Here is a 26,951-nt window from a genome sequence, read left to right on the forward strand (position 1 = left end):
CAACCTTCATCAGTATAGGCATTGGAGTGATTTTAGGTATTTTTTTTTTCTCAGAAAAGCAAATTTTCCTAATCAAAATAACCCTTCCGCCCTTAGTTTTGTATTAATAGAAGGAATTATTTCTCGAACTTGGCTTCACGGTGTGAAATGCGAAACTGCGCTCGAGATGAACTTTTACGACGGATCGTACTTTATTGTTCGAAGAACTAAAATAACGCAATTTTCTTAGATTTCATACTTTAATGCGATATTTTATACAGTACGTGATGTATGAGTCGTATAGCTCAAATGGAAGACTAGTGATGATAAATCATCCTTTCAAGTGGAGCCGTAACCCTTGGTTCGAGACCTAAGCCAGTTCCCAAATGGCGCGTAGTCGTATGTCACCATGAGTACTTAAGGACCAGGTTAAAATTGACTCAAATAATAATAAAGTAAATTTAGATTGATTCCTCTGATGGGGGGTTCCCCTAACTTTTTTTTTTTAATTTTATAAGTTGCCGTGTGACAATTGGAAAATTTTTTAAGTACAAGCACCTTCTACAACCAGCACAGCGTGGAATGAGTATGTTGATACTCGTGCTGTGTCTTTTATCTTTTTTTTTGTTTTTCTAAATGTTTTCATTATATTCTGAACGAGCCAACATGTGGTACAGTAAAATCTCTTACACCATTGGGGAAACACTCACATTAGAATGTTTATTTTTTTTTATTTATTTTTTTTTTTTACGTCTCGCCATACACGTCCAAGCTGTTGTTGTTTCATTTGCATTTCGTAGAGCAGGTATGTTTTTTTAAACGCAAAAAAAACGGCATTTTAAATTCAATCGTCGCGTCAATAAATTATCCTGCGATCAACTTTTTTTCAAAGCAAGTAAAGCATATTTCGTTGCTTGGGTGATTTTCAAAATTAAAACAAAAAAATTACAGAAAATTTTTTTTTTTTTTTTGTGCAAATTTTAACATGACAAAAGTCGAGCCAAAAATTTGTAATGTCACAAGGTACTTTGGAATTCCGTTGTGTAAAAATACCCATAGCCTCACACGCAGGGCAACAAACGAAACCACGACGAGATAACAACCCCACGGCACAATCGTCGATCCCGTGAACTCAAAGAAAGAGAGGGAGAGGGGAGAACATAATATTTTAGTTTGACCAGTATTAATCGAGTCCCGTTTAAAAGCAGCCAAGATTGTTCAGTACAACGCAAGACAGGTCCTTCGAGCGTATGGGGGCAACGGCTGCATTTAGCCGAAAAAATAAAGAGCGATCGAGTTGTTTGAAATTGCAAGGCGAGTGCGCGGTTGGAGCGTGTGTACACATAATATACGGACGTACGGGCGAAACACGGAAAATCATGAATAATTCTCCCAAGGTGGGGGGAAGCGAAAATACACGCAAAGCCATTGACTCGGGCTATAAATCTCCCCGGACTCGAGCTCGCGTGCGCGGATAAGGAGAATATTTGAGCCACGCGCAGATTGATCGCGGGAGATTCAACCCTATACATCCTCCGCCTGTTTTTTCTCTGGATTAGGAAAAAAAAAAATAATAATAATAATAAAAATAAATTTCATCAATCAACTGATATTACTTTTTGTTCAAATAAATATTTGTTTCCATTCGTACGGACACTTACTCGGATTGACCAAATTTTCAATTTCAATGTCGTTGTGCACACTTATTGCATCAGTTTGCAACCTTGCGGTGGTCGTACCCATATTACCATGCACTTGGCGTATGCGTACCTTACCGCCTCTCTCTCTAATTGCGACTTGGTATACCAGAAGGGGAGAGAGAGAAAGCTCGTGCACCACTGCACATAGTTCCTGCGAATTGGAAATTATCTGCGATCGAAGGTCTGTACTGCGACGGGGGCAGTTATTGTTGTTGCGCTACTAAACGCGATATTGATTTATTAAATCAACTCCCGTGATTTGCTCGTTAACGAGTGCCTTTTCTTTCTGTTTGCTTAAACGCGTAAAAGAAGAAAAAAAGAAGAAAAAAAAGCTTTGCCACAATTTATCGCGATTGTGTTGCCACTATCATCGCGTTTCTTCTCTCCGAAACCTCGTGGAAGGGGGTTTATTCTTTTTTATCGCGTCGATTCGCCACAGAGAGGGAAACACGCGGTTCTCCTCATGAATTAAACACCCGAGCAATTGTCGGACAAGTGCAATTAGCATCGGTAACTTTCCAATTTTTTTTTTTTCTCTCCTCTTCTACTTCGCGCTACAGCCTGTTGTAAAAATTGAAAATACCTCGTAGCTGTCGAGCGCAAAGTAGGCAAGTCCCAAGGAAGCCCGAGAGCTATCGAGTTACACGCGCGTGCCAATATATTAATTCGTACATATATATATACATGTACACGTATACTTGTTCTCGAGGCTGCAGCTGCGCTTGGGCAACGCCGTGTCGTATATACGAAAAATGCGAGTTACGCTTCTCACGCGACACCGCGAAGGCATATTCTTTTGTACGGGCGTAGCTTTGCGCTCGAGATTTCCGATTGCGCGTACCCGCGAGGGGATGGAGAACGCAAGTATACTCGGAGGAGGTAAAGAATAATCGCGCGCAATTACGTTTAAGTCCAGGGGAAAAACCATCAGCGAGAGAGAGAGAGAAATTGACTCTCGATCGAGCGCTCGTCCGTACGTCCGTTCGTTACTTGCTTGATTTTCCTTCCTGCATCTGCATGTACGCGTTTCACCGATGCATGTCCGGGTTTGTTAGTCCAGGGCGGCATTTTCCGGCAATCCGCGGCCGATCTCTGTGCGAGGGAGAAAAAAAAAGCGCTGCCGATCTAAATCGATTTCCCCCCCTCCCCCCACGTGCGGGCGCACGAGCGTCATCGGCACGGGAAGGGACCATAGCTCGCCACGCTTGGCAACCTTGAAATTACGAGAGTACAGTCAACGGTGCCATTGTGAAAACCCCCTCCCTCCATCGTCCGGCCTCCGTGTGTTCACATTGTAACTGGTATCGATGGGTATGCGAACAACGGGCCTGTGCTCAAACTCTGTGAGAAATGATTCATACATATATTATATACCTATATACAATAAGAAAAGTACGCATTACTGCGGTAGTTTTATCCTCCACCGTGCAATTGGCGCAGTTGGGTATATATTATGTATATTTATTGTGAACTATTACGAAAAGTGCTGGCATAATAAAATTATGTGCTCGGGAGCAAAACAATGATACGTGCGTATATACTTGTAGGAATATCGGTGTAACAGATGTATATGATACCCGCGGTTCAACTCACACAGGAGGAGAAAATATGTGGGGGTTCGTTCGAGTGACGATCGACGGTGGATTAAAAACGTGTATTCTTCTTTTTCTCTCTTTGTTTCCCAGTTTTTCGTTAAACCAAAAGATACGCCGAGGAAAATTGTGCAAATTATGTTGTGCCACGCCACTACAAGAGGGGCGAGTATTCCCTCCCCCCCCCCCATCTTGTTAGCATATATAGCGTTGAGAATCGGGGATGTTGCGTTACGAGGCTCGCACGCGCGATGAAAAAACACGACAATCCGAAAGCTTCCTGAGCAATCAGTTGGGTGTAATCAGTTTGCGCAAAAGAGGAAAGAAATACCGCAGTCTTTCGCTTCTCACGTCACTTGGGACCGTAAAACATCGCGCAGTTCTGTGTATCCTTATATATATATATACGCCCCAGGCGGTGACAAATTTTTCTCCGGTATTATCATATTTCCGCTCTTTTCTTGCACGCGCTCGGGGATCATTCCCATGCAATCTGTTGCGCCATCCGATGAAATACCGCTTGTTTTTAGCTGCGGGCCTTTGTTTTTTTTGTCCTCATCTGCAATAAAATTTACACGTCGCCACAAATAACAAGCACATTTCTGTTAGGTTCCGTTGGAGATTTACTTATTTTACCCAAATAGCAACATGGTAATGATGATGATGATGATTATTGTCAGAGATACATCATCGATAATTTCGTGAAAGTATATAATCTAGGTCGTATTATTAATTCACGATTCGGGCATCTCGCAAAAGTTATATTGATTATTGGAATGAGATAACGCGCGACTCGGTAATACTTTGGCGATAGCGATCGAGTTACTGGTTTTTCATTTTTATTTTATTTTAACTTTTTTTTTTCAACTGTGCAATTAAAGTGCGGCGTCACATACAGATATACATATATAAGAAATTCGTGAGGTATATCAGTGCAAGGCATTAGGCATTACACGTTCAAGTTTAACGTTCGTATACCCACGTGTACATAATTTATAGGTATAATTATATTTGCTATTGGTACGAACTCGTACCTCGATTAATTCTTTAAAATGTAAACAATAAATGACAAAAACGAATACTGCATAACGTGGGAATAAAGTGCAAATTGGGATGCCCCTCCTCTATGTACTTATATCATCTTTTGCTTCAGTGCACACTCCCTTGACCGGTATAGATTTTGAAGCCAAATATACCTATACACTCCCGTTCATCCCATCAACGACTAGCAATTTGTTGAAAACTCTTTCTTTCCCTCTTACGTAAAATGTGCGAAAATTGATGTTGAATTCACGCGGAGCTTACGTGCAGTACTATAAAAACACATCACACCACTCGTTGGATACTCCGTGTACACTTATGTATATAAATGATGATAATAACACCACGTGCACACCATGAAGAGCTGCCGCTGCTGGTAATGTTAACGCTACTGTGTACGTGAGTCACGCCCAATGCGAAAGCGATATAGCCTATTTCTATTCCAAACGGAACTTGTACATATACGAGGTACTTGTAATATTGTACATATATATACGTGCACCACGTGAATATATGTATAACACGCGTGGATAACTTTCGAAGCACCAGAGCGCAAATTGTCATGGTGATAAAAATGATAATTGCACTCAAGTACCACACGAATATATATGTGGATATATGTGTTATACACACTGATGGGGCTGGCATTTTTTTCTTCGTCAATCATGCCTCCATTACAAAACCGCACACTGAACCATTTTGCCTCGAGATGTATATATATATACACACATTTTATTGTGTGCTTATTCATCGCTGCTCCGATTCGGTTTTGAAAATTACCGTAGGATATAAAATCGCGGTGATGATTATTCATGCAATTTTGTGAAAGTTTGCAGTAGTCGCGAAGTTGAGTTTTGCGCTGATCAAGAAACCAATGCATACATTTAAATACTTGCCGATCGACAATAAAAAAAACAAAAACCTACTCAACAGCACCTAATGACATACACATAAGAAATCGAAGGGAAAAAAAAGACATCACGCGAGCGTAAACAGCTTTTAACTAAAATATATATATATATATATATATATATATATGCCACTGAACTATCTGCAAGAAAAAGTGACGATTTTTTTTTTCACCCCAACCTGGTTTAGGTGCTCTCGTAGCGATCTGCATAAATTACGCTTCTTATCCCGCGTAACGAACTTTTACCGCGCATGTACCGGTACTCGTGCAGTTAAAGCCTCGAATAACCATCCCGGGGATAAGAAAGTGCCGCTAAATATCGGCGTAAATTTGCGCATTAGCATAACGATTTAATTAATATATCGACGATCCCATAGAGGAGGAAACTCGAACGCCGATAAAATACACATATACTTATTCAGGTCAGAGTCACTTCCGCCCGGGCAAGTCGACATTAGAATATATACGTATATATATCGCGCGGAACCTACGGGATTAAAGAACGGCGGGTCGTAAATCTTTTGTTGATATCACAGGTACTTTCTACACTTGCACCATGAGACAATCAGGAGCCGCGCGTATACAGTTCAATTTTCAACGTTTGCCATATACAGAAAGGCAAAGCGAACAATAGCTCTTGGAAAACAATCACGGTCCGACGAAAATCCGCCGATCGTGGCACCGGAGTGCCCATCGATCGGCCATGCATATATGCACCCGAGAAATGATTCCGCATAGGTAATACGCCCTCCACGAGTCTCTTGCATATAAGTACCTGTTGTGCAGAGACAGAGCGCTCATAGATCGGCGGCTATTATCTGCTGTACAAACATGTATACATTTACGAGAGCGGGTGCGGTGAAAGGCCCCCCCTCAAAGTCTCGGGCTCGCACTTATCGCGTGAGCTGCTATATGGTTGCACGCTCTGGTGAAGGTAATTCATACACACATAAGTACTTGGCAGAGCCGAGCGAAACCGGATGCTATCTTTTGCCGGCGCGCGTGTGTGTGTACATGTATAACTACAGAGACACTTGGCTACACTTGCACGTAGGTAGGTAGGTACATCTGATTAGGCGGGTGCGCGCGAAAGAGAGGGGGGGAGATAATAGGATTTTTGTTACCTACGAGGTCGCGCATGGATTTTTTCAGCCGAGCCGGATTTTCGCAACTTGGGACATTGTGCCCCGTAGAGCCATTTTACTGTACGTTGTCACTTTAGCGAGCACTGCAAGCTTAAAATAAAAAAAAAATAAAAAAAATACTATGACGCTTTCGCACCTTGCGGGTGACGATGAGATCCGCCGATTTTCACATTCGGATGTGATTTGTCAAACAGTCAAGGACCGCGTCGATGTATATACACGCTGAGGTGCCCAGCCGCTCTAGGCGCGCGGAAATCTTTACCTTTTGCTAAGTCAAAAGGGGTCCCGAAGCGTGAAGTAATGCATAAACAAGTGCCGGTTCGCTGCAGCCGTGTTACGCATTTTCACGATGCGATGCATTTTGTCGGAAACTCTGCTGTTTTTTTCGCGTTGGATCGATTATTATGCGTTTGTCAAGTAATTTTTGATCAGCGTGATATACAACTAAGTATAGCTAAACTGACCGTTTTCAATTAACTAATAATACGTTTTCGCAGCTAATAATAATAATATGGCACACGAAGTAAAAATTGAAATTTAAGCTTATTAGATCCACATTTGAGTTAACTTCGAGATCTGTATCTGTACCGTATATTATTATGTAACAACACGTCAATCATTTTCAATAACATTATTATTTTTATTTTTATTATTATTATTATTATTAACAGCAGGTACCAAACAAAAGCAAGAAAAAATTACGCGTGGCTACTTAGATCGTGCAGGATAAGAGGCGCGTATATGTATTACGAAAAGTCTAAACCCGTTTTGTTTGTTCGTGCGTGCACCTATACCTACGTATCTATGTACTATCGCTCGATTATGATTTCGCAAAGGAAACCAAACGGAAGTTTTTTCCGGCCGACGAGCGCGCACTCGGTGCAATATTTCCTGATCCGTTTTGTTAATCGATCCTCGATCGTGCATACGCACCGCAGTTACATACCCGATGCATATATATATATACAACATATTAGCTAAATAACTGCATGTGTGCACAAACAGCGTGTGTATAATATCCGAGGTAATGACATAAAGTTCAATTTGACCGTGAGATATGCGACGCGACGCCCGGCAAACGCATATCTCAAACGAAGCCTAATTAAATTCCACAATTAGAAACGCGGCAACGGAGGCACCGAACGCAACGTATTATTTTCTCATAAGTTACCATGCACCGCGGTATCCGTGAGTGAATAATGTACAAACACGCGGCAAAGGTGGTAGAACTACAGACAATATGTGCGTGTGTGTGTGTGTGTATGGGTATATTATATACACCCGTGTTATAATAATAAACAACACCTTTCCAAGTCAAACATAATGAAAATTGCTAAACCATACCACACGAGCCGATATATTTTATACACGTATACAACTACACGTATACGATACAGCCCATCGTATATTTTTAATCTGCTATTTTTTAATATTTATGAGACTGCTAGGTGTAGCTTTTACTAGATTTCCACGCCTTCGGAAACGTGTACCATAATATGCTGTGGTAACGTTGCTTTGCCGCGATATTTTATTACTTGTTAACAACCGTGTTTTTTTTTTTTTTTTTTTTTTCTTCTGTAATTTGTTTGCCAATATGTATATTATACATTTTTTTTTTTCTTTTTTTTTTCTATTTTCCACTTGACACTTTTAATTTTGTATACGGAAAATCGTTAGAATAAATTCATCCACGCCGAACGCTCCATTTGGAAATCGTTTCATGAAAAAGATCAATCCGTAAAACATATCAAGTTTCAGCTTATCGCTCATGACACGCTTGAGAAATTACAATGGGGAAATGTTTAAATAAAAAAAAAATTGCCTGTTTCTAAAAAACTTCAAGCTCCTTCACTCTATCGAGATAAAGTATATCAAGACTCAGTGGATATATATGATGTACCTTTCTCCGTGGGGAGGTCCAGAGTGTACGGCAATCACTGCCGAAATCATTAATTTCATCCAAATTGAGATATATCTTTATCCGAGGTATATATAACGCGATTCGCGTACAGTAGGTCCTTTGCGTGGAAAAGTAAACTTTCATCGTGCCTTTTCCAACCGGCAATTTCCAGAAGTAATAATAATGACTGTATGCATAAAAAATATATATTTGATGTTTCAGATCAGAAGGCGAGTCCGCAGACGGGCAGCTACTATGGCTACGCGGAGGTGCCACGGCATCCATTCATGTCGCTGCTGTACCCTCAGTCTCACTCTCACCAGTCTTATCTCCTCTACTCCCCGGCAAGGTATAATTTATCGTTCCATAAAATCATCTGCGATCGTACACGTACATATATACACGTAACCGTCCGCTATACCGATCAGATATCGGTAGGTACCAAACATTCATATATAACTTATCCTTCGTTCGTTAAACTTGGATAAAAATATTTTTAAACTCGCTCTCTTCTTCTCTAAATACTTGCATGCGGAAGTGAAAAAAAAAAGAAAAAAAAAAGAAGCATTTAACGCTCAGCTCATAATTACGTATGATTATTTATGAAGTTTTTATGGCAAACAGGTGTTCTGAACTCTCACATTTCAACTCGAGATGTAATTTTTTTTTTTTTTTTGTTTTTTTTTTTAATCAACACACACACGCATCTCGTAAACGGTTCTCCGTCGTCCCCAAGTCCGATCTTAATTTGAATAACGCGTTTACGGGTAGGGGGACAATGAGTGTCAACATCGTGATTTGTAGCACATTTTACCCCTCGAAAGCACGTAACGGAGCTTTTGAAAGGAAAAAACGTCTAGCTGCAGGCGCGCTCTATTTTTTTTCCAATCCCTCCCAAAGGACTGTATGGACTTGCGAAGAATAGAAAGGATACTATACGGCGCGCGAGCTAAGAAATCGTAAATCAAAACGTTGCCTATACGTACATTTACTCGCCTATGTACCGGAGGTAGGTACCTATATACATGATTATTGTATACCCTTATGTTTTTGGCTCTGCAGTTTTCTCGTCTATTCTTATTAATCTTTTCTTTTTTTTTTTTTTTCATTACACCAACCACGCTGGGCTTTCACGTAACACAGTTTACATAAAATCTGTAATTACTGGTAACACTCGGCGTAAGTGCAAAAACGCGTAATTCGCTGATAATGAACACTTCTGTATTTACGTATATTGTATTGTTCATATAGTCCGCGAAACGAAAGTGATTGTTGGGGTATACATGATGTACTTTTTTTTTTACTACTCCCCGCAGTCGTGCATAAAGGCCGGGATATCAGCGCTAGAGATCGAAATGTATTAATAATCGGAAACCTCTTCTGTTATCGCTGTACAGCAAAGTTGTAGGAGCGGAAGACCGGCACGCCTCTGTTTTTTTTTTTTTTTTTTTTTTTTTTTTTTCTTTTGTGGATGCGAAAGGAGCCGTGACGCGACAAGAGATAGCATACGTACTGATTTCTCTCTCTCGTGTTCTACCCTCGGATTGATTTTTTTTTTTTTTTTTTTTTTTTTTTTGCCGATACGTGTTTTATTCCAGTGGGAGCTACGAGACTAGACTATGTGAAAAGAAACGTTTTCTCCTCTCGTTAATATGCAGATGCTCTGCCGATGTAGCCGACGCCGTGTCGCTATTGTGCGCAGCCAAAAGATCCTTCAACCGATACGTCCTTTTCTCGACACCATGTGTCGGATGCCTTTTACCATATCCGGTTCGTATACGTGAAATGTACCAATTTTGTGGGCGCACTCGAGGACTAGTGTCAAGTGCAACGCGTGCAGTTACTAAATTATTGTATAACTCTGGCGAGCGTGAACGTGTTCCAAGGTATTTTATAACGCGAGGTGGAAAAAAATAAAATAAATAATCGTGCGCGCGCTCTAACGTATACCTATATATATACACACAAAATGTTTAGCTTTCTAATGCCCCATAGTTTTGCCAACAGCGTCATGCAGAGCAACGGTGTGTATGGACAAGTTGCGTTTTCCTGGATAATAAATAGCCCGCGCCGATCTCGGATCTAATTGTGCACGGCCTTTCGCGGCGACGTATAGTCATTCGAAAGGTTGAATTGGCTCGGCTTCAATGGGGGAAACCACTCGGGGACAAGCCAACAGAGCATGTACGAGGACGGATTTCATTGTACGACCATTGCCCATTTGGCTACACACATGCACCGAATGGTCAATCGATCGCAATGAGATTTTTTTTTTTTTTGCAAATAATTAAAAAATAAAGTAACACCGCGGGGCCATTATGGAAATCCAACCAGCGGGAAAAGAAAAAAGGGATTAGTTAATTACGAACAAGCGCGAGTGCAGAGGAACGTGTTTCCTTTTTTTCCTCTCCTTCAAATGGCCCACACTTACTTATATATACGTGTATATAGTATAAGTCTTTATTTCAGCCAGGGGGTACGACCACGTATGGCTTCGAGGGATTATTACAATGTATGTATTAAAATAAAATATAAACAATTAGTTAATACAAGTTAGTACGCAATTGAATAGGTAAGTACATAAAAAATGTGGATACATTTGAGTTAACAATTAGTGTTTTTAAAAAGAAAGAACAAAAGAGAAAAATTAATTAAACAATTTCATTCAATGATAAGAATTAGTAGTTTATAATCTAGGCAGAAATCCGGTATTCAGTATCCCACTCACTCTTGTCTTGGTTTAAGAGAAACGCAAATAGGAAAGTTTTAAAGTTGTCGATTTTAGTTGATTGAAATACATTTTGGTGCAGTTTATTTATTATATGTATGTGCCATCGATATCCCCTCGACGATCGCGCGGCAATTAAGTCCACGGTATACTCTATCGTCTGGTCGCTCTGGGATGGCCATTTTAGTGTAGTACACCCAGCCATAAGTCATGAATAAGGCCTTTTTTTGTATCATACGCATATATATATATATATATATATATATATATATATATATATATATATACTTGGTTGTTCGCAGTAGCTACCCAGGGCACCCGAGCATCGGAGGTTTGCCGGCTCCTGCGCCACCGGCGTCGACGCCACCGGCCTACACCTGTCCCGGCCAGTATCGGCAGCCAGCCTGCCGGAGGTCGGTCTACCGCACCTACGACGGCTCCTGCAACAACTTAGAATTTCCCACCTGGGGCATGGCCAACACCAAATACGCCCGGCTCTTGCCCGCCAATTACGCCGACGGTGAGTCCCCCTCTCTCTATCTGTCCAACGGGTGTTACGTGATGGGAGACGTGTATTTTGGACCATACGTCAACTGCAAAGGCTGACGATTAGACTCTTCGACACTGTACATATAGAGAGCACAGCGGGGGAGTACAGGGCGCCGAGCTGTACGTGTAAAATAGCTCGGGGCCGGGAATATATATGTATATATTCTCTCGGGCAAATTACCTCGCGTAAATTTGCGCGTGTATAGTGACGAGGGCCGTTTCATTAGCGCTCGCGCGGCGGGACGATTTTGAAAGGGACCATTATTCAATCTTCGTGTTTTTGTGTATGACGAGTTTAGCTTTTTTGAGATATTATATATATGCACGAATCTCACGCCAAGGGAAAGAGAACGTGGATCGAACTAACGTGTATCGGAGTTATTGAAGCGCGGTTCGCGATACATGTATACATGGGTCCCGATGCTTGACGGGCCATTATAAGCGCGTGTAACTGCAACGTCGAGTGGAATATTATCATTATTGTAAGCGCGGCTGGAAAATGCAAAGAAAATATCCCGGAGCATTAAAATCTGTATAATTTTCATTTGAGCGGACCATTTTGAAATCTTCGTCTCTCTTTTTCTCTCGTTCGATCTTTCTTATGGCGTGGCAGAATGATGGAAAGGCACTGTGCACCTTACATATATACATGTAGCGATTTGCCGATACGTGCACAAGACGCGTGTAAACTTACTCAACTGATGTAGCTATTGCACCGTGTCGCATTAAAAACAAAAGGAAAAAAAAACACACAAACACAAAATGTGAAAAAGTTGCGCAAGTGATCGATATGCGCGTTACCACGAGTTAATGGAGAACAGGTACCCATACAGGTGTAAAATTAAAATGAGCCTTAATTAAAATCGAGACACGGTAGCGTGTACACATAGGTATATACACGCAAGTGTATGTAATATATTATAATGCACGCGACACTCGGAAGTGCCGTTTGCAAAATTCGATCCGCCTCTCTTGATAAGTATATATAGGCACGGCAACCGTTGCCGTTGTTCTCCCGTTGGGTTGCGTCTCGCGGCACTAATTTGGTTTTTCTACACCGGCCTCAAGCTTTGCCAGATAACTCCGTGGGACCGCGGTTACATTGTGCGCGCGCGCACTGCTCTAGATATTATGTCACGCGCGTCGTGCCGCGCAACACAATATATACATACACATAAATTCTTGCACCGTGGCGTGCGCGCAACATCGCGCTACTCTGTGTCATTATTGTTGTTGTTGTGGAGCTCGCACATGTATTTATTGGAGTTATCTGCTGGTGCGTTCCGCGAAATCTTTCGCCGCTCGAGATTCAATTGGATCGCATAGAAGGGAGGAAGACGGGGTAATTAATGGCACACGCGTGCAAGGCCTAATTGAATTTTTTTTTTTTTCTCTCCTTTTTTTATCGCGAAGAAAGCAAAGTGCCTCCCACCCCGGGAGAGTAAAACTTTATCGCTCTCCTCGGTCCAAGTGATTCGTTTCCCATCAAGTGTATATTATACTCGCACGTAAGTATGGTATTTTGGAAAATGCGTGTGCTCGAAATGGGTGGATTGTTTTGTTTCCCCAGGATTCCACGCGCCACCGGTGTCGAAGAGCGGCAATCCTCTGCCACTGGCTCGAGAGGTCAGCCGTTCGCTCTTCCCCGATGTCGACGTCCAGGACGCGAGGTGGACCCTCATCGCCATGCAGTGGGGCCAGATCATGACTCACGACATGGCCATGATCGACGGGACCACGCAATCGAGTAAATCAATCATTTTTTGTTGTTTACAAGTTTCAATCAATTTCATGTTTTTTTTTTGTTTTCCTTTGAAATCACACCTTTTCGCTGACGAAACTCGCGGATCGATAGGTTGGCTCAAAAAGGGAAAAACCATGTCAACTATTCGTTATGGAAAAGCTTATTAGGAATTTACGGGCTCGCGCGTAATTGCGCGAGTTATGTGACGCAAAAATGGATAGGTTTCTTTGTACATACCTGTATACGAGGTGGCCAATTGAAAATACACCTACAAGTTGAAATTAACGATTATCGCTAATAAATAACCTTATTAAAACGTGACTGTCCCTTTAATTAGTATCTTAACGAGCAATCGATTCTATACGATCCGTCTCTCTCTCTCTCTCTGGATGGCGAGTGAAAATTTTGTTCCACTCGCGCGTTTGTTTTTTCAACGTTTCGACATCGCGGTGCATGTACATGTGTGTACATGTATAATTAATTTGGCAAGGATTTCCCCTCGTTATGACCCTTTCATTAAAACTATATCAAATATCACAAAGTGACCGGGAAGAAATCGCAAGTAATATTTTTTCGACACAATACAGCACAGCTACATAAATGGCTCCTTTTACTATTTGTTTGTTGTTATACACCGAAACTTTTTTACTTTAACGAAAAGGTATAACCAGTTTACATATATTTACATCTATATAGGAGTGACAATTTTCTTTCCTCTCTCTCTACTAAATCTCACTTGTATACGGTGCATGGGCCATTCAATGGCTCAACGAATGAATAAATAAAAAATGAAGACGTGTCCCTTGCACAGAGGCGCACGCGACCCAGTGTTGCACGGAGCAGGGCCAGTTGATTGCCGAGGCCCTGGAGAGCCCGCTGTGCTTCCCCATCATCATACCGCCCAACGACCCGGTCTACTCTTACGAGCGCCAGGAGTGCCGTAACTTTGTGCGCAGCACCACCGACTTTGACCGCGGCTGCTCATCCGGGTACAAGCCCGCCGAACAGGTTTGCTCTCTCTTATACATCATCAACTTAGTTAATATCACGATTATTCATACCATTGTCACACCAGTGCCGACCAACGATTTCGCCGATTCCACGGGAGTGCAGGGCACGCGCTCGCTCGGCATAATATATATATTCCAGGCCCATTCTTATTTGGGTGCGCCTTTACCGCTAATCTATACTCTTTGCCGACCGGATTCGTCACTTTTCTTCCGCGCGAATTTTTTCTCTCCTCCGTTACACATACCCGTATGTGTATACACACGCACACAAAGTTACGTGATCGCGATTTACATGCAACGAGGCCGCACACGCCTATACATCCGCGCGAAAGTGAAACCTTTGCGAATTTTTGCTTTTGCCTCCCATCGTATACCTATATACGTACGTACGTTGCACATTGCGTTTATATCGTTACGATTACTTGTTTTTATGGTTGCCTTTCATTTCACCTAGAATTGGAATTTTCATTGAAATTTATGCTTATACCCCCCGCTGACATAATCGATCCAAGAGGTGCTTTGGGAGCGCATAAAAACACGAGTTGCACCTCAATTGACGATTGAAGATAGCAAGCCAAGCAAGTGGCGATAGGTTGATATTATACGCACAATTAATGCTACCGCAATAAGTTTTTTGTGCCACGCATTCATTCCCACGCTGAAGCGCAATTTTGTCAGAATATGTTTTCTACAGCCGCAGGGTAAAGTCCACGATAAAGCACAGCGTGACTGATATCGTGATGATATTTTTGCTGAAAACGGTATGACTTGGTAATTAATTTGTTCGATGCAAACAGCACAAGTCAATTCAGAGCGCAAACATGAATAATTCATGTAAATGACCACGTGCGTTACATGGAAGTGCAACCGTATATAGGTGTGACGTGGGTATACTTTATACGTGGGCTAAAACAAACAATGTAATCTCGGTCATGCGAACGAAGCGCTCTGATCAGCGGTTTATTGCAGCTGACGGTGGTGTCGCACTACCTGGACCTGTCGCTTACCTACGGCTCGAGCGACGGAGTGGCCGCGGGCTTGAGGACCGGCATCGGTGGCCAGCTCATAACGGAGGTGCGCGACCAGCGCGAGTGGCTGCCCCAGGCCAACAACAAGAGCGCCGCCTGCGACACCAACTCCGATCTCGACGTTTGCTACAGGGCAGGTAGGTGTTGATTTTTTTCTTTTTTTTTTTCTTTCTTCCCCTTTCGGTTTATGTCAATCGCGCGCTGCTAAAATTCACAGGCGACGTGCGCGTGAACCAGAACCCGCAGTTGACGATTTTACACCTGATCCTGCACAGGGAGCACAACCGCATCGCCCGCCACCTGGCAGTTTTGAACCCCCACTGGGCCGACGAGACGATATTCCAGGAGGCCAGGCGCATCAACACCGCCGCGTACCAGCACATCTCGTACTACGAGTGGCTCCCCATTTTCATTGGTAGATACATATAATTGATTGCACGCGCTTGTAAGAAGCAAAATGATGATGGTAAATGAACGCCGTCGTTTCGATAGGTTTGCAAAACTCGTACAACCGTAAGATCCTGTACAAGACCACGGGCTACGTCAACGACTACGATCCAGCCGTGGACCCGAGCGTCATAAACGAGCACTCGACCGCCGCCTTCCGCTACTTCCACTCCCTCATCGCTGGCAAATTACTGTGAGTTGCCGCAACCATTTGTCTTTCAATCTGTTGACATGGTCAAACAAAATTTTATACGATTGCTCCATGATTTGGTCACCAAGTATGGTGGACGAGCCGAGGTTCGCGTTCAGGTACAACGCGCTGCGTCTGAGCGACCACTTCAACCGGCCGGGGGTCATCGAGCAGGACAATTTCTTGGACAAGCTTACGAGGGGCATGGCCTTCCAGCCGCAGGAGAACAGCGACCAGTACTTTGACAGCGAGGTGAGCCGAATATTTCATCGTCATTTATTGTCCGTGGATGTGTGCACGCTCGATCGTCTCTCTCGCGTTTCAGATAACGAACCACCTCTTTAGGAACCGGCACAGGCTGGGCGACGATCTCCGTGCCATAGACATCCAGAGGAACCGTGACCACGGCCTGGCCACCTACAACGACTACCGGGCGCTGCTCGGCCTGCCCCGAGCCGTCCAGTGGGCCGATTTTGGGGATCTCATCTCTCCCGAGGTATATATCATACACGTTTCTCGTCTTTGTTTCCCGATATATTTTCGTTGTTTCTCATTGGTCCGCCGTGCGACAGAACATCCAGATGCTGTCGCTGCTGTACGAGACGCCGGACGACGTGGACCTGACTGTCGGGGGTTCGCTCGAGAGACACGTGCAGGGGACACTGGCCGGGCCGACCTTCCTCCACATTCTCAGCGAGCAGTTCTTTAGGACGCGAGTGGGTGATCGGTACTGGTTCGAGACCGGGAACCCCGAGCTCGCCTTCACGATCGGTAAGTGTATCGGTATGCCGTGGGAGGTGGTTGTCGCTAAGCGTCACTTTGTGCTTCGCAGAGCAATTGGCTGAGATTCGCAAGGCCAGCATGGCGAGGTTGCTGTGCGACAACGGGGACAACATCCGGTTGATGCAGCCCCGGGCCTTCGAACGAGTTTCCCAGTCGTGAGCAAACTATACATAATATGATCGAATGCGTCACCAACCAAGCATTGCTTTGGTGTTTTTTTTAAATTTTTTTCTTTGCAGTAACCTGGTGGTCTCGTGCGACGACATTCCCGCCGTGGACTTGTCGCTGTGGAAGGACATACGGACGCCCTACCACTCCGTAGCCAGCGACTACTTGTGAATCCGGACTCGCACGGATCGCCAGCATTTCACGATCAAAGTGTAATTATTGTATAAATTGAGGATCTATCGTTATTTTTACATAAGTATTGCCCCCGTTGGGTACGAGTTTTCTTTTTTTTTTTTTTTTTTTTTCTCTCTCTACTCGTTTAGGAACGTCATGTGTAATAAGTTTACCTATACTCATAAATAAACACTGCCTCTCTAATCGCTCTACATTATATATTATGTTGTGCGTGTAGATATATACATATATATATATTTTTTTTATACTTAGTATAAATATACATACATTTTTAAAAGCTGACCAAGTCAGTCGAGTTGAAACTCCACAAAATTGAGCTGTTAAGCCGTGACTTTCGTTTGGCTTCTGAGTTACTGTTTATCCATCACCGTAAAAATTAAAAAATTGTCGTGTTAGTTTTCACTGACGTTGTTGTAACATAATTGTATTCGATAGGCAATTGATTATACATATAAAGTGTGCATCGTTGATTATAGCTTGTTACCGTAACTCTGTAAATTAGTGTTGTATACATGTACGCACACGCGTGTACCTATGTGGATACACTTATGTTTTTTAAACCATAACAAATAAATAAGAATTTAAGAAAAATACATGCATTTTTCGCTTACTTCCTCGAGTTCGACTCATGCTTGACTCGACCCCAATGAAGGAACCGTCGAATAAGTACAGTAATTAACCCTCTTTGGATGCATATGCCGAGACAATAATTAAAAAACCAGCATTTCAAAAAGGCTGACGAACCACTAGCATTCCGTTGTAAATTCCAGTCGCACTGATTACTCCCCAGTACGGTTTTCCCTGCAAATTCTTTTTTTTTTTTTCTCTCTTTTTGACAAAGTTTTACTGCTCGATTGCTTAGGTAACCGTTACGAAATTTCCACGCACCTGTCGGACTCTGGCGCAAACACACGCGCAGTACTTGCCGATCGCTATTTTTACTGTTTTCTCGGATGCCGGTGCCCATAATTACAAGGTAGTGATTGCCGCAAACGAGAAACCTGCGGATAACTATGACTCCCCAAGTTGTGAAAAAAATCGGTAAGCAGGTGCGTCAGTCGTGTACAATCCGAGCGATCGGTAAGATCTATAGACGTGCAGTACGAACGAAAATCGAATGAAATGATGAAGGCTCAAGTTGCCCTCGAGTTGGATGTAAAAATATAAAATCTACAAAGCACACGTCGAAGATGCAGTATCACAAGTGAGCGTCCACCTTTTTTATCTAGTTTTTTTAAACAACCTACGTTTCCGTTACCAGTTTATTATGCAATTTTTTTTTTGTTGCACCCATAAACCCTGCTATGATGTTTTGCGGTAATAATAGTTCTTCGATGGTATAATATAATCGTGCATTGTGGTAAACTGTACTTGTAGATTTAAAAAAATAAAAAATGTAGTATTGGTTAATGTAAGTAGGTACATACCTCTAGTTGTTTTCGTTGAGAATCCGGAGGAATGTGAGCTGTGAAAAACCATTACATTGCAATTTTAGATTACTGCGATTAAAATGTGTCAGTTCTGAGGTCAGTGTTGCCACAAATCCATCCTAAGATCGGAGAGCAGCTCGATTTTTGCCGGTGAATAACAATGACCCACTGTTAGAAAAGGAAAAATAAATAATATAGATGATACATGTATACATTCGTAAGTAGGTGAAAGTAAAAAAACCTCTGGTCTAACGAGCAAACTGAGTTTTGATCCCAGTGGGTTCGGCGATTTACCATAAAACCCATGTGGGCTACAAGCGAATTCCAGTTTCTTGAAACTTAAGAGCAAATTGTTGTTTCTAACTCACGTGCAGGAGAAGAGGGACCCGTTTCATCTTCTATTATAGCATACAAAGCTATTAGCAATTGTAATGTGCGTTATATACCTACTGGTAGGCGCTCCATTGTGATCATTGCAGGTATAATCTGATGTTGTTCGCCCAGCCATGTACATAATATATACTTGTGCAATGTAGCCAAATTGTTGAGTTTGCGGGCCAAGCGATCGATCAGGTTTTATGCTAATGTGCGCGACGGTACATTTGGACGCGGATAAATGTCATCGTTATACCGATCGGGGCTCCGCTCCCCATAATGCACGCGTTGCGTGGCTGCGTTCTTTTCTAACGAGAAGCATTATTTTTCTTGCTCCTTTTTTTTTTTTTTTTACACATTTTTTTCCCTGGCACTCGAAAAACATCGACGAAAAAAAAACCACAGGCTTTCACTACACCTCTTGTAACGCGTCATATACCTGTAGATCCCAGCTCCCATGGACTATTATTTCCTTTCTCCCGATGACTTGAGCTCGTACATTGCCTGCATTCTTATTCACCATCGGTCGCGGTCGAGGGTGGCATATCCCGAAATCGTGATCGCCCATACCCAAGGCGGATCGATCTCACATAGACGCTGCAATCGGATCTGCATGGTTTTCCTGATGAGCCAACAGATGATTGCTCACCGGAACTATAATACGGTCAACCAAGTTTTTTTTTTTTTTTAATTTAATTTAATTTTTCCTTCTCATGCAGTGTAATTTCTTTGCCATGGATTAACCGAAACGGGAAGTCGCAAACGAGTGTTGGGCAGTGTTCGGCATAATAGAAACGTTCCGCGTAACAAGATCGTCCATCTCGCAGTTTTTTTTTTTTTTTTTTTTTTTTTTTTTCAACGCGCAACGAGCTAAATATTATTCCAGCGCGTAACTTACAGCCTCGAGCTCGCACACCGGCGTGTACTTTCACGCGGGGCAATTGATAAAAAGAGCTTGTTCGCGCAAACGGAAACAGTTTCGACTTGAAATTCGATTTCCTTTTTTTTTTTATGTCAAATTCTTGGATGGATCGATCGATCTTTCCGCTTGTAAGTGGGTGTACGGTGTTTCCTATCTCCGAGCAGCGACAACTTTTGATAGAGTCCCGGGGTAAGTAGCCGTTTACGCACCGACAAGTTGAATATGATTATCCGTAAGGAGTTTAATGCGTATACGTGTCGTTGAAATGTGCAACAAGACTCGTTACAGGGAAACGGTCAGCATCTGGAAATTGAATAATTCATAGTGTAGTGGCGTGGTGATAAAAATTATTTCTACGTCTTTATGTACAATGTTATGTAGATACTGGCGTTTTGTCCATTCAGAAATTAAGCTCAATTACCAAGACTGATAATTATTAACATTTTGAGGTTGAGAAATTTTTTTCATCATGTAAGATAAGTTTCAGTTTAATTGTTTATTTTTTTTTTTTTTTTTTTTTACTAATTTCATTAACCTTTCGGTTGAATGCGTCACTGAGCGCCCGATTTCTATGAAAAAAAAAAAAAAAAAATTGTTCTTTACCCTCAGTTAATTAAAAAAATTAAACTTTGTTAAAAAAAAACAAAATTTCATATCCTCGAATAATCATTTTTTTCAGTTTAATGTTTGTTCGTATCAGCGGCATTTTCGTTTTTACTGACCTTTATGAGAAAAAAAAAAAAAAAAAAAAAACCATAACAAACAGTGTGTTGGCAGCAAAAAAAAGGTAAATCTATTTGAGTGTTAATTAGTTTTAATCAAAAGTATGGTCGATAGATATACCGAAACATAAGGTTCAATGGCTTGCATGTATACCTACCATTAGGGTTCATACGCCTGTATTGTTTCAACTTGGAAAACGAGTATCAACGATGGATTTCAACTTTAATGAAACGTAAACGTATAGAGATCAAACCGATTAGCCACACCTCATATTAGTCTCAATTACTCATATATTTCGAATTCACGTATTTTCCATCACTTTATTATTTTAAGGGGTATTATTATTACGTGTGAACAAGGAAGTCACTAATGTCAACGACACATTCGAAAAGTAAAAAAAAAAGACAATCCTAATATAGTCCAATTGATGTTCATTAAAACAGAACAATATCGATTGGCAAATTTTTTCTGCTTCTCACTAAAAGTAGTTTTGTCAATTGCACACACTCGCGTATATTATGTAAGAGGCGACCCACGTCGTCCGCCCGACATCCCGTATCTTCTTAATATAGAAAAGTAAATGACAAAAAGTGCAGGTTGGTGGACAATTGCACATTGCAAAACAAACTTTGAAGGAAACACATGTCGAACGTACACCCCTTTTGGTTGAAGATTTATTATATTCGACCAACAGCCCGAAGAGCAAACAAACTTTTGCCTTCTGCGGGCGAATGAATAAACAATGTGAGTCACAAAATAATAAGATACATTGCATGTAAAGTGTAATTGAAAAAGTTACAAATAGACACGAGGTATCGATTCAACGAGCAGCAGAGCCACCAACAACTACAAACAACGTTATTTTTGTGCACGAAAGTAAGGCTCGGGGAATTAGGTGATCTCGAGGGTGCGAAGGAAATTCAAGTAAGCCATCGATGTCTTTGCAACCTGCAACGAAAAATTGTACATTTTTACGTTTATTTACGTATATACATGTATAACCATGTGCAATCGCGTTAGAATCTTACGTCGCAAAATCCTTGTAGGGACAAGTCAAAGAGCTTGCCGGCCGTGAGTCTGGTCGGCTGGTTGGCTCGAGCAATCATGAACTTGATGTCGTTGAGCACGACGTCCTTTGGCAACTCGTACCACGGTATGCAATAAGTGGCCAAACTGATTTGCTCGCTCTATAAAAAAAAAACACCAACAATAACGTTACGCTTTCATATATATACATATATTTTACACCCAGTATATGCCGCACACCTGTTCCTTGACCTTGTCGCCGATGAACGAGATGATGAACACGTTGACGAATATAGAGGTCATGAGGACCCCGTAGGTGGCCATGCCGAAGTAATCGCCGTCCTCCATGTCCTGTTTCGAAAAAACACCACGTGTGAATCAATCCAGCTCTCTCGAGTAGAAAAACGAACAACCGAGTGGACCCACCAGTAAAATACCGTACTCCAGCAAGCAGATGATCAAAGTGCAGCCACCCATCTCGGCGAGCATCACGATGTTCAGGGCGTTCTCCATAGTTTCCGCGTACCTACATGTAACAGATATATACACATTGTACAGGTATTAGCGCGAGTACATATATGTAGGGGGGGGGGGTGGGTCTCACTTGATAGCCTTGACGTGAAAGTTGATGGCTTGGGCGAGCCTCTGGCGGAGAGGAGGCGGCTGCGAGGAGGCCGGGTTCATCAGAGAGGATATCCTGCTGCCAGTGACCTCGAACAGGCAACACGAGTGCATGACCACGCAAGCGATGAGGCTGTAGACGCCGGTGTTGGTGGACAGGATGAGGGCGCTGATGAATATCTGCACGAGCCAGATGATCTGGTAGAGGGGCGCTTCCTCGACGACGAAGAACAAGTACTCGCTGGGGTAGGGCAGGGGTATCATGGTGTCGTTGGTCCCAATCTTGGGCACCCGTTCGGCGATCAGGGGCATGACCACGTGATAGGGCAGAGCCCCGCCATAGGACAGGCCGAGGTAAGCCGTGGTGAAGAACCGGCCGATCCTCGCGCTCTTGAGCATCAGTTGGCGCTCCTTCTCCGACTCGGCGCCCCGGTAGTCCAGCTCCATGACCTCGAGGCAGTAGCGTATCTGGCGCTTGTTCTTCACGAGGACCCAAAACTTGAGGACCGCCAGCGAGCTGAACACCTGCGCGGCTATGATCTTCATCAGTTTGCGCAAGTTGTCGGCCTTGAACCAGGTCCAGGTGAAGTGGGGCACCAGGAGGAACAGCATCAGGCAGAATATCAGGCAGACGCGCGCGTAGATCTGGAGATCGCTGCGGAAGCTGAGGTCGCCGTAGCGCGGCCATATGCCGATCGGCAGCAGCAGGGCCTTGGCGATGCGCACCACGTACTCGGTGTCCTCGCGGTACTTGGAGTTTACGTACCCGTTGCCGCTCGGCTCCTCCTCCTCTCCTTGCCGATTCGCCATGGCTGAGCTCTCCCCTTGTGCGTCGAGTCGGACGGGTAGCGCGCGAGTAGTCGATGCGAGCGCCCGGTCGGACCCTATACCCACCCCCGGCCAAGAGGGGCGACACCACTGTTATTACGATAAGTGGGTACTTGTAAAGTTTCATTCTTTTCCTGAATAATAAACGGGAGGCGCTCCAACGTTGATTGCGCCTATACGATGGAGCTCGCCTTTAACTGATGTATATAGGCACACGTATACCGATTTACTTGCTCGTATACATGTATTTTTAGCGATGATACGTGGCACGTTCAAGTTTTCACTACACGGGACATTGTAATTTTTTTCAAAAAGGTCCTTTCAACGCTGGCTCGGCGAATTGTTGTACTCGGTACAGTAGTCGCTTGCAGCTTGAGGGTACATATAATAGCTCGAGGAGGAGGAAAAATGGAAGCGCAGTAGATTGCTCGATATAGGCACACCCTACATATACCGCGCTTCGATATCAGTGGCAATCGGGGGACAAAAATGCAAATGATAGTTGGATCGCGCTTTGATTTCCACCTGCGTTGCGGCTGACGTGGTCGATGAGTGCATGCATACGGAGCATTGGAAATGATAAACGGATAATCAATAGCGCTCCTCCTTGTCTTGTGTATACCCTTTTAATGAGTGTGTAAAAAGTGTGTCGAATATAATATGTGGCGCGCACGCGGTAGCGCCGAGATAAGGATACGTGAGCGCGTGACGTTTACTCGTCAATTGGCATTAAGTTCGAGGCCCATCGAGCGATTATCTATGATAAAGTTTCCTTTCCGTTGATATCGGGCGTCTTGATCGGACGGGTCGTTTATTGCTGTCGAGCCAATCGTCGCTGAATCAACAGCCCCATCAATGAGCTCGAATCAAAGTGGTAAGTATAGTTTTCAATTACATCTACGACTCGAATGGGAAAAAGGTACGTATATACGTCATCAAGATAAAAAAAAATAAAAAAATAAAAAAAACATGACAATGATGGACATCGTTTGGGTTGGAATATAAACAGTCGATCCATGGAAGGTTCAAGAGGGGACGTTGACGATGTTCGTCGCCGAGGTGGTCGGGACGGCCATTCTGATATTCATAGGCTGCATGGGTTGCGTAGGTTCGCTTGGGGCTGCACCCCCGCCTCCCATGCAAGCTGCCTTCACTTTTGGCTTGACCGTCAATCTCTTGATCATGGTATGTGCATATACATTCATTAATTCTTGGTCCGATATGTTCGCAAGCGTTAAATACCGACGCCAATGTACCATTATTTGTGTTATTGCGTGTATAGGTGCTTTTTTGTTTTTTTAGACTTTTGGCCACGTAAGCGGAGCTCACCTCAATCCAGCCGTGACTCTTGGCGCGGTCATGATTGGCCTCAAGTCCATCCCGACGGGGATTTTTTATGCCATCGCCCAATTTATCGGTGCCATCGTTGGATACGGCATGATAAAGGTACGCTTCGACAAAAAACAACGCGGACATGTATTTCTACCAACTGGCGTGGGACAGTATAATTTATGAGAAATTCATGAGGACAACAGCTAGTGGTTTAGGCTAGGGAACTTTGTCACGCATTGCAAAGCAGAAGTGCCATCGGTGCCGTTTTATCATCTCGTTCCATTAATTTCGTCGAAAAAAAGGGTGCATCCAAAAATTGGGGAAAAAAATGAATCTGCATTCTATTTTAGCGAGTCCAGATGGTTGTTTAAAACGTGACTCGTGTCGCAGATAGTGACCCCGGTGCACCTGATGAACGACGGTAACCCGGACTCGACGGCGCCGCTTTGCGTGACTGTCGTCCACCCGGGGATATCGATAGCCCAGGCGATCCTGATCGAAGTCCTCTGCACGTCTCTCATCCTCCTCGGCGCCTGTGCCACGTGGGACCCGAGGTGCGCGCACACCACCGACTCTACGGCCCTCAGATTCGGCATGGCCGTCGCTGCCATTTCCTTCGCCGCGGTAAGTAAGCCTTTTGCCACTCGATCGACCGTTCGAGATTTTCTTTCTTTTTTCAACACATCCGTCCGACTGTGCTGTCGTTGTTGAAAATGTTGGCCTTTTTTGTTGAGACTGGGGTATTTTTTAATTCGTTATTCGTAAATGTTCCGGGGAAAAAAGGCTGGTATATGTCGTTCCTGAGTACAAAATGACGTTGTCTAGAAACTTTTGTAACTGTTTGAACCGTAGTTTTTTATTTTATTTATTTAGCAAAACCTCGATTTTTTATTCTTAATTTTTACTGATTGGTTCGATAAAAATGGTAATGTGGTGAAAATTGGGGTGCAGCTGCCAAGCACAGTTTAGTTGAGGTTTTTTTTTTTTTTTCTTTCAATAAAGGAACACCACAACTTTTGGGAGTAAGTAGTGCGTATTGTCGTTTGGAAATATATTTCAGAGCCCGTACACAGGCTGCAGCATGAACCCGGCGAGGACGTTTGGTCCTGCGCTTTGGAACGGAGCTTGGGAAAATCAGTGGGTAAGAGATATTCATTGAATTTTATTGTAGCTTCTCAAAATGACACAGAAGCCATTAAACAAAAAAAAAAAAAACATAATGATTCGCGTGTCGAAGGATAAGTACTCGATAATCGGCAATGTTTTGTTCATCGCTCGAATAGTCTGTTTACGAGAATGTCACTGCCAATTAACATAATGTATAATTAGCTTGTTAGTGTCAACTGCGATGATGTATTAACTATTTTAGAGTAACGCGAAATCAACTGAAATCCAATTCTATGTGCGCTTTAGCTAAAGCATTTGTTTTTTTTTTCCCTCCCCTTCATCTCAAACATTTGGTTGGTTCAGATTTACTGGGTAGGGCCCATGTTGGGAGCTGCCATCGGCACACTGGCCTACCAAGTTCTGTTCGCCGAAGCGCCGAAGGACTCGGTGGAGCCCCAAGACTACGAGTCCTACAAAATCAAACAAGTTCGAGTACCAGAATGCGACAATCTAATCCAAGAATGATGTTCCATCGGGATTTTCAGGGATTAATGAAAAGTCACTTCGTACTCTCTTGGGTATGCTTCAGTCATCTATACAGTGTACAGTATATTATGGCTTCGATCATTGAAACAACTACAAAACGCAAATTGATTTTTTTTTTTTTTTTTGGAAATCCGTTACATTAAAGTGATTTTCAAAAGCACCATGCAGTTTGAAAGCGTTTCATTTCCCTCCCCTCTCCGATAGCCACTTTTTTTTTTTTATCAATTATTTCGTTTATGAAGCATCACGGTCAAGCACATTATAGGTAGACGTGGCATCGTTGTGGTGAGCTTGATGAAAAGCAGGAAAAATAAAAATCAGCGAAGATGCATAGGTATATCCACAACGGCGGAACTCGCATCAAACGTGTGAAGAAAAAAAGAAGCATTTATACGTTTGAAAAGTCGAAAGCACCTCATTGCCCGCTCTCTTGTTCCCTCTGCAACGCACTTTTGTTTCGTAATGCGTACATACCTAGTTCACTGGTGCGTAATACGAGGTATGCGCGAATTTAATGAGCAAAAGATACGGAGGCTATCGCGTAACTGCGCCAATCATCATTATTTGCCATACTCGTTTGGCACGTCGTGCTGCGATGACCGTCGATCGATTATTCACATTTTTTTTTTTTTTTTTTTTTTCCAATCAATGTTTAAGATAACATAGATTAGACGGACCTTCGATCATACGTTTCATTCAAACGTACTCGTGTGGTTTTCGTTTTTGGAAAACGTTCGAGTAGTTTCTATAAATAACATGCACTTTCATGTGCCTTCGTGTATGATTAAGTCCGGTGACTAACAACCAGTAAGCACCGGTCGACTTTTGCACTCGAATTATTCAAACAAACAAAATGTAGTTTTCGAGTGTCACGGCGAGTTGGAGATAAAAAAATAATCACGACGCGTGTCGTTTCCTCTACCCGTTGGCGC

The 26,951-nt window shown here is 42.9% G+C and overlaps 3 protein-coding genes across 4 annotated transcripts; 2 read left to right on the plus strand and 1 right to left on the minus strand.

Moving 5' to 3' along the window:
• The first annotated feature begins 8,516 nt into the window (after nucleotides 1-8,516).
• Nucleotides 8,517-17,213, plus strand: LOC106645620 (peroxidase). Its single transcript, XM_014361512.2, has 12 exons — nucleotides 8,517-8,616; nucleotides 11,298-11,515; nucleotides 13,115-13,291; nucleotides 14,100-14,296; nucleotides 15,268-15,463; nucleotides 15,544-15,741; nucleotides 15,819-15,966; nucleotides 16,053-16,215; nucleotides 16,289-16,459; nucleotides 16,536-16,734; nucleotides 16,796-16,901; nucleotides 16,986-17,213. Exons 1-12 carry the CDS (start codon nucleotides 8,555-8,557, stop codon nucleotides 17,083-17,085), a joined length of 1,935 nt encoding a protein of 644 aa, XP_014216998.2. The 5' UTR covers nucleotides 8,517-8,554; the 3' UTR covers nucleotides 17,086-17,213.
• A 4,018-nt stretch (nucleotides 17,214-21,231) lies between these two features.
• On the minus strand, nucleotides 21,232-23,016 carry LOC106645619 (odorant receptor 82a-like). Its single transcript, XM_014361511.2, has 5 exons — nucleotides 22,190-23,016; nucleotides 22,012-22,111; nucleotides 21,826-21,936; nucleotides 21,588-21,746; nucleotides 21,232-21,507 (listed from the first exon to the last, which is right to left on the minus strand). Exons 1-5 carry the CDS (start codon nucleotides 23,014-23,016, stop codon nucleotides 21,451-21,453), a joined length of 1,254 nt encoding a protein of 417 aa, XP_014216997.2. The 3' UTR covers nucleotides 21,232-21,450.
• Nucleotides 23,017-23,820: 804 nt separating this feature from the next.
• LOC106645629 (aquaporin AQPAe.a) lies at nucleotides 23,821-26,126 on the plus strand. 2 transcript variants are annotated; one of them, XM_014361525.2, is made up of 6 exons: nucleotides 23,821-23,908; nucleotides 24,044-24,219; nucleotides 24,337-24,480; nucleotides 24,757-24,990; nucleotides 25,427-25,507; nucleotides 25,837-26,126. In XM_014361525.2, exons 1-6 carry the CDS (start codon nucleotides 23,890-23,892, stop codon nucleotides 25,996-25,998), a joined length of 816 nt encoding a protein of 271 aa, XP_014217011.2. In that variant the 5' UTR covers nucleotides 23,821-23,889; the 3' UTR covers nucleotides 25,999-26,126. The 2 variants fall into 2 exon arrangements, with proteins under 2 accessions (XP_014217011.2, XP_014217012.2); XM_014361526.2 differs by having other exon boundaries at nucleotides 23,876-23,908; nucleotides 24,058-24,219.
• The last annotated feature ends 825 nt before the right edge of the window (nucleotides 26,127-26,951 follow it).

The sequence above is a fragment of the Copidosoma floridanum genome, unplaced genomic scaffold (assembly GCF_036245765.1).
Source record: "Copidosoma floridanum isolate Cflo_tuat_1 unplaced genomic scaffold, Cflo_Japanese_pri ptg000030l, whole genome shotgun sequence".
Lineage (NCBI taxonomy): Eukaryota > Metazoa > Arthropoda > Insecta > Hymenoptera > Encyrtidae > Copidosoma > Copidosoma floridanum.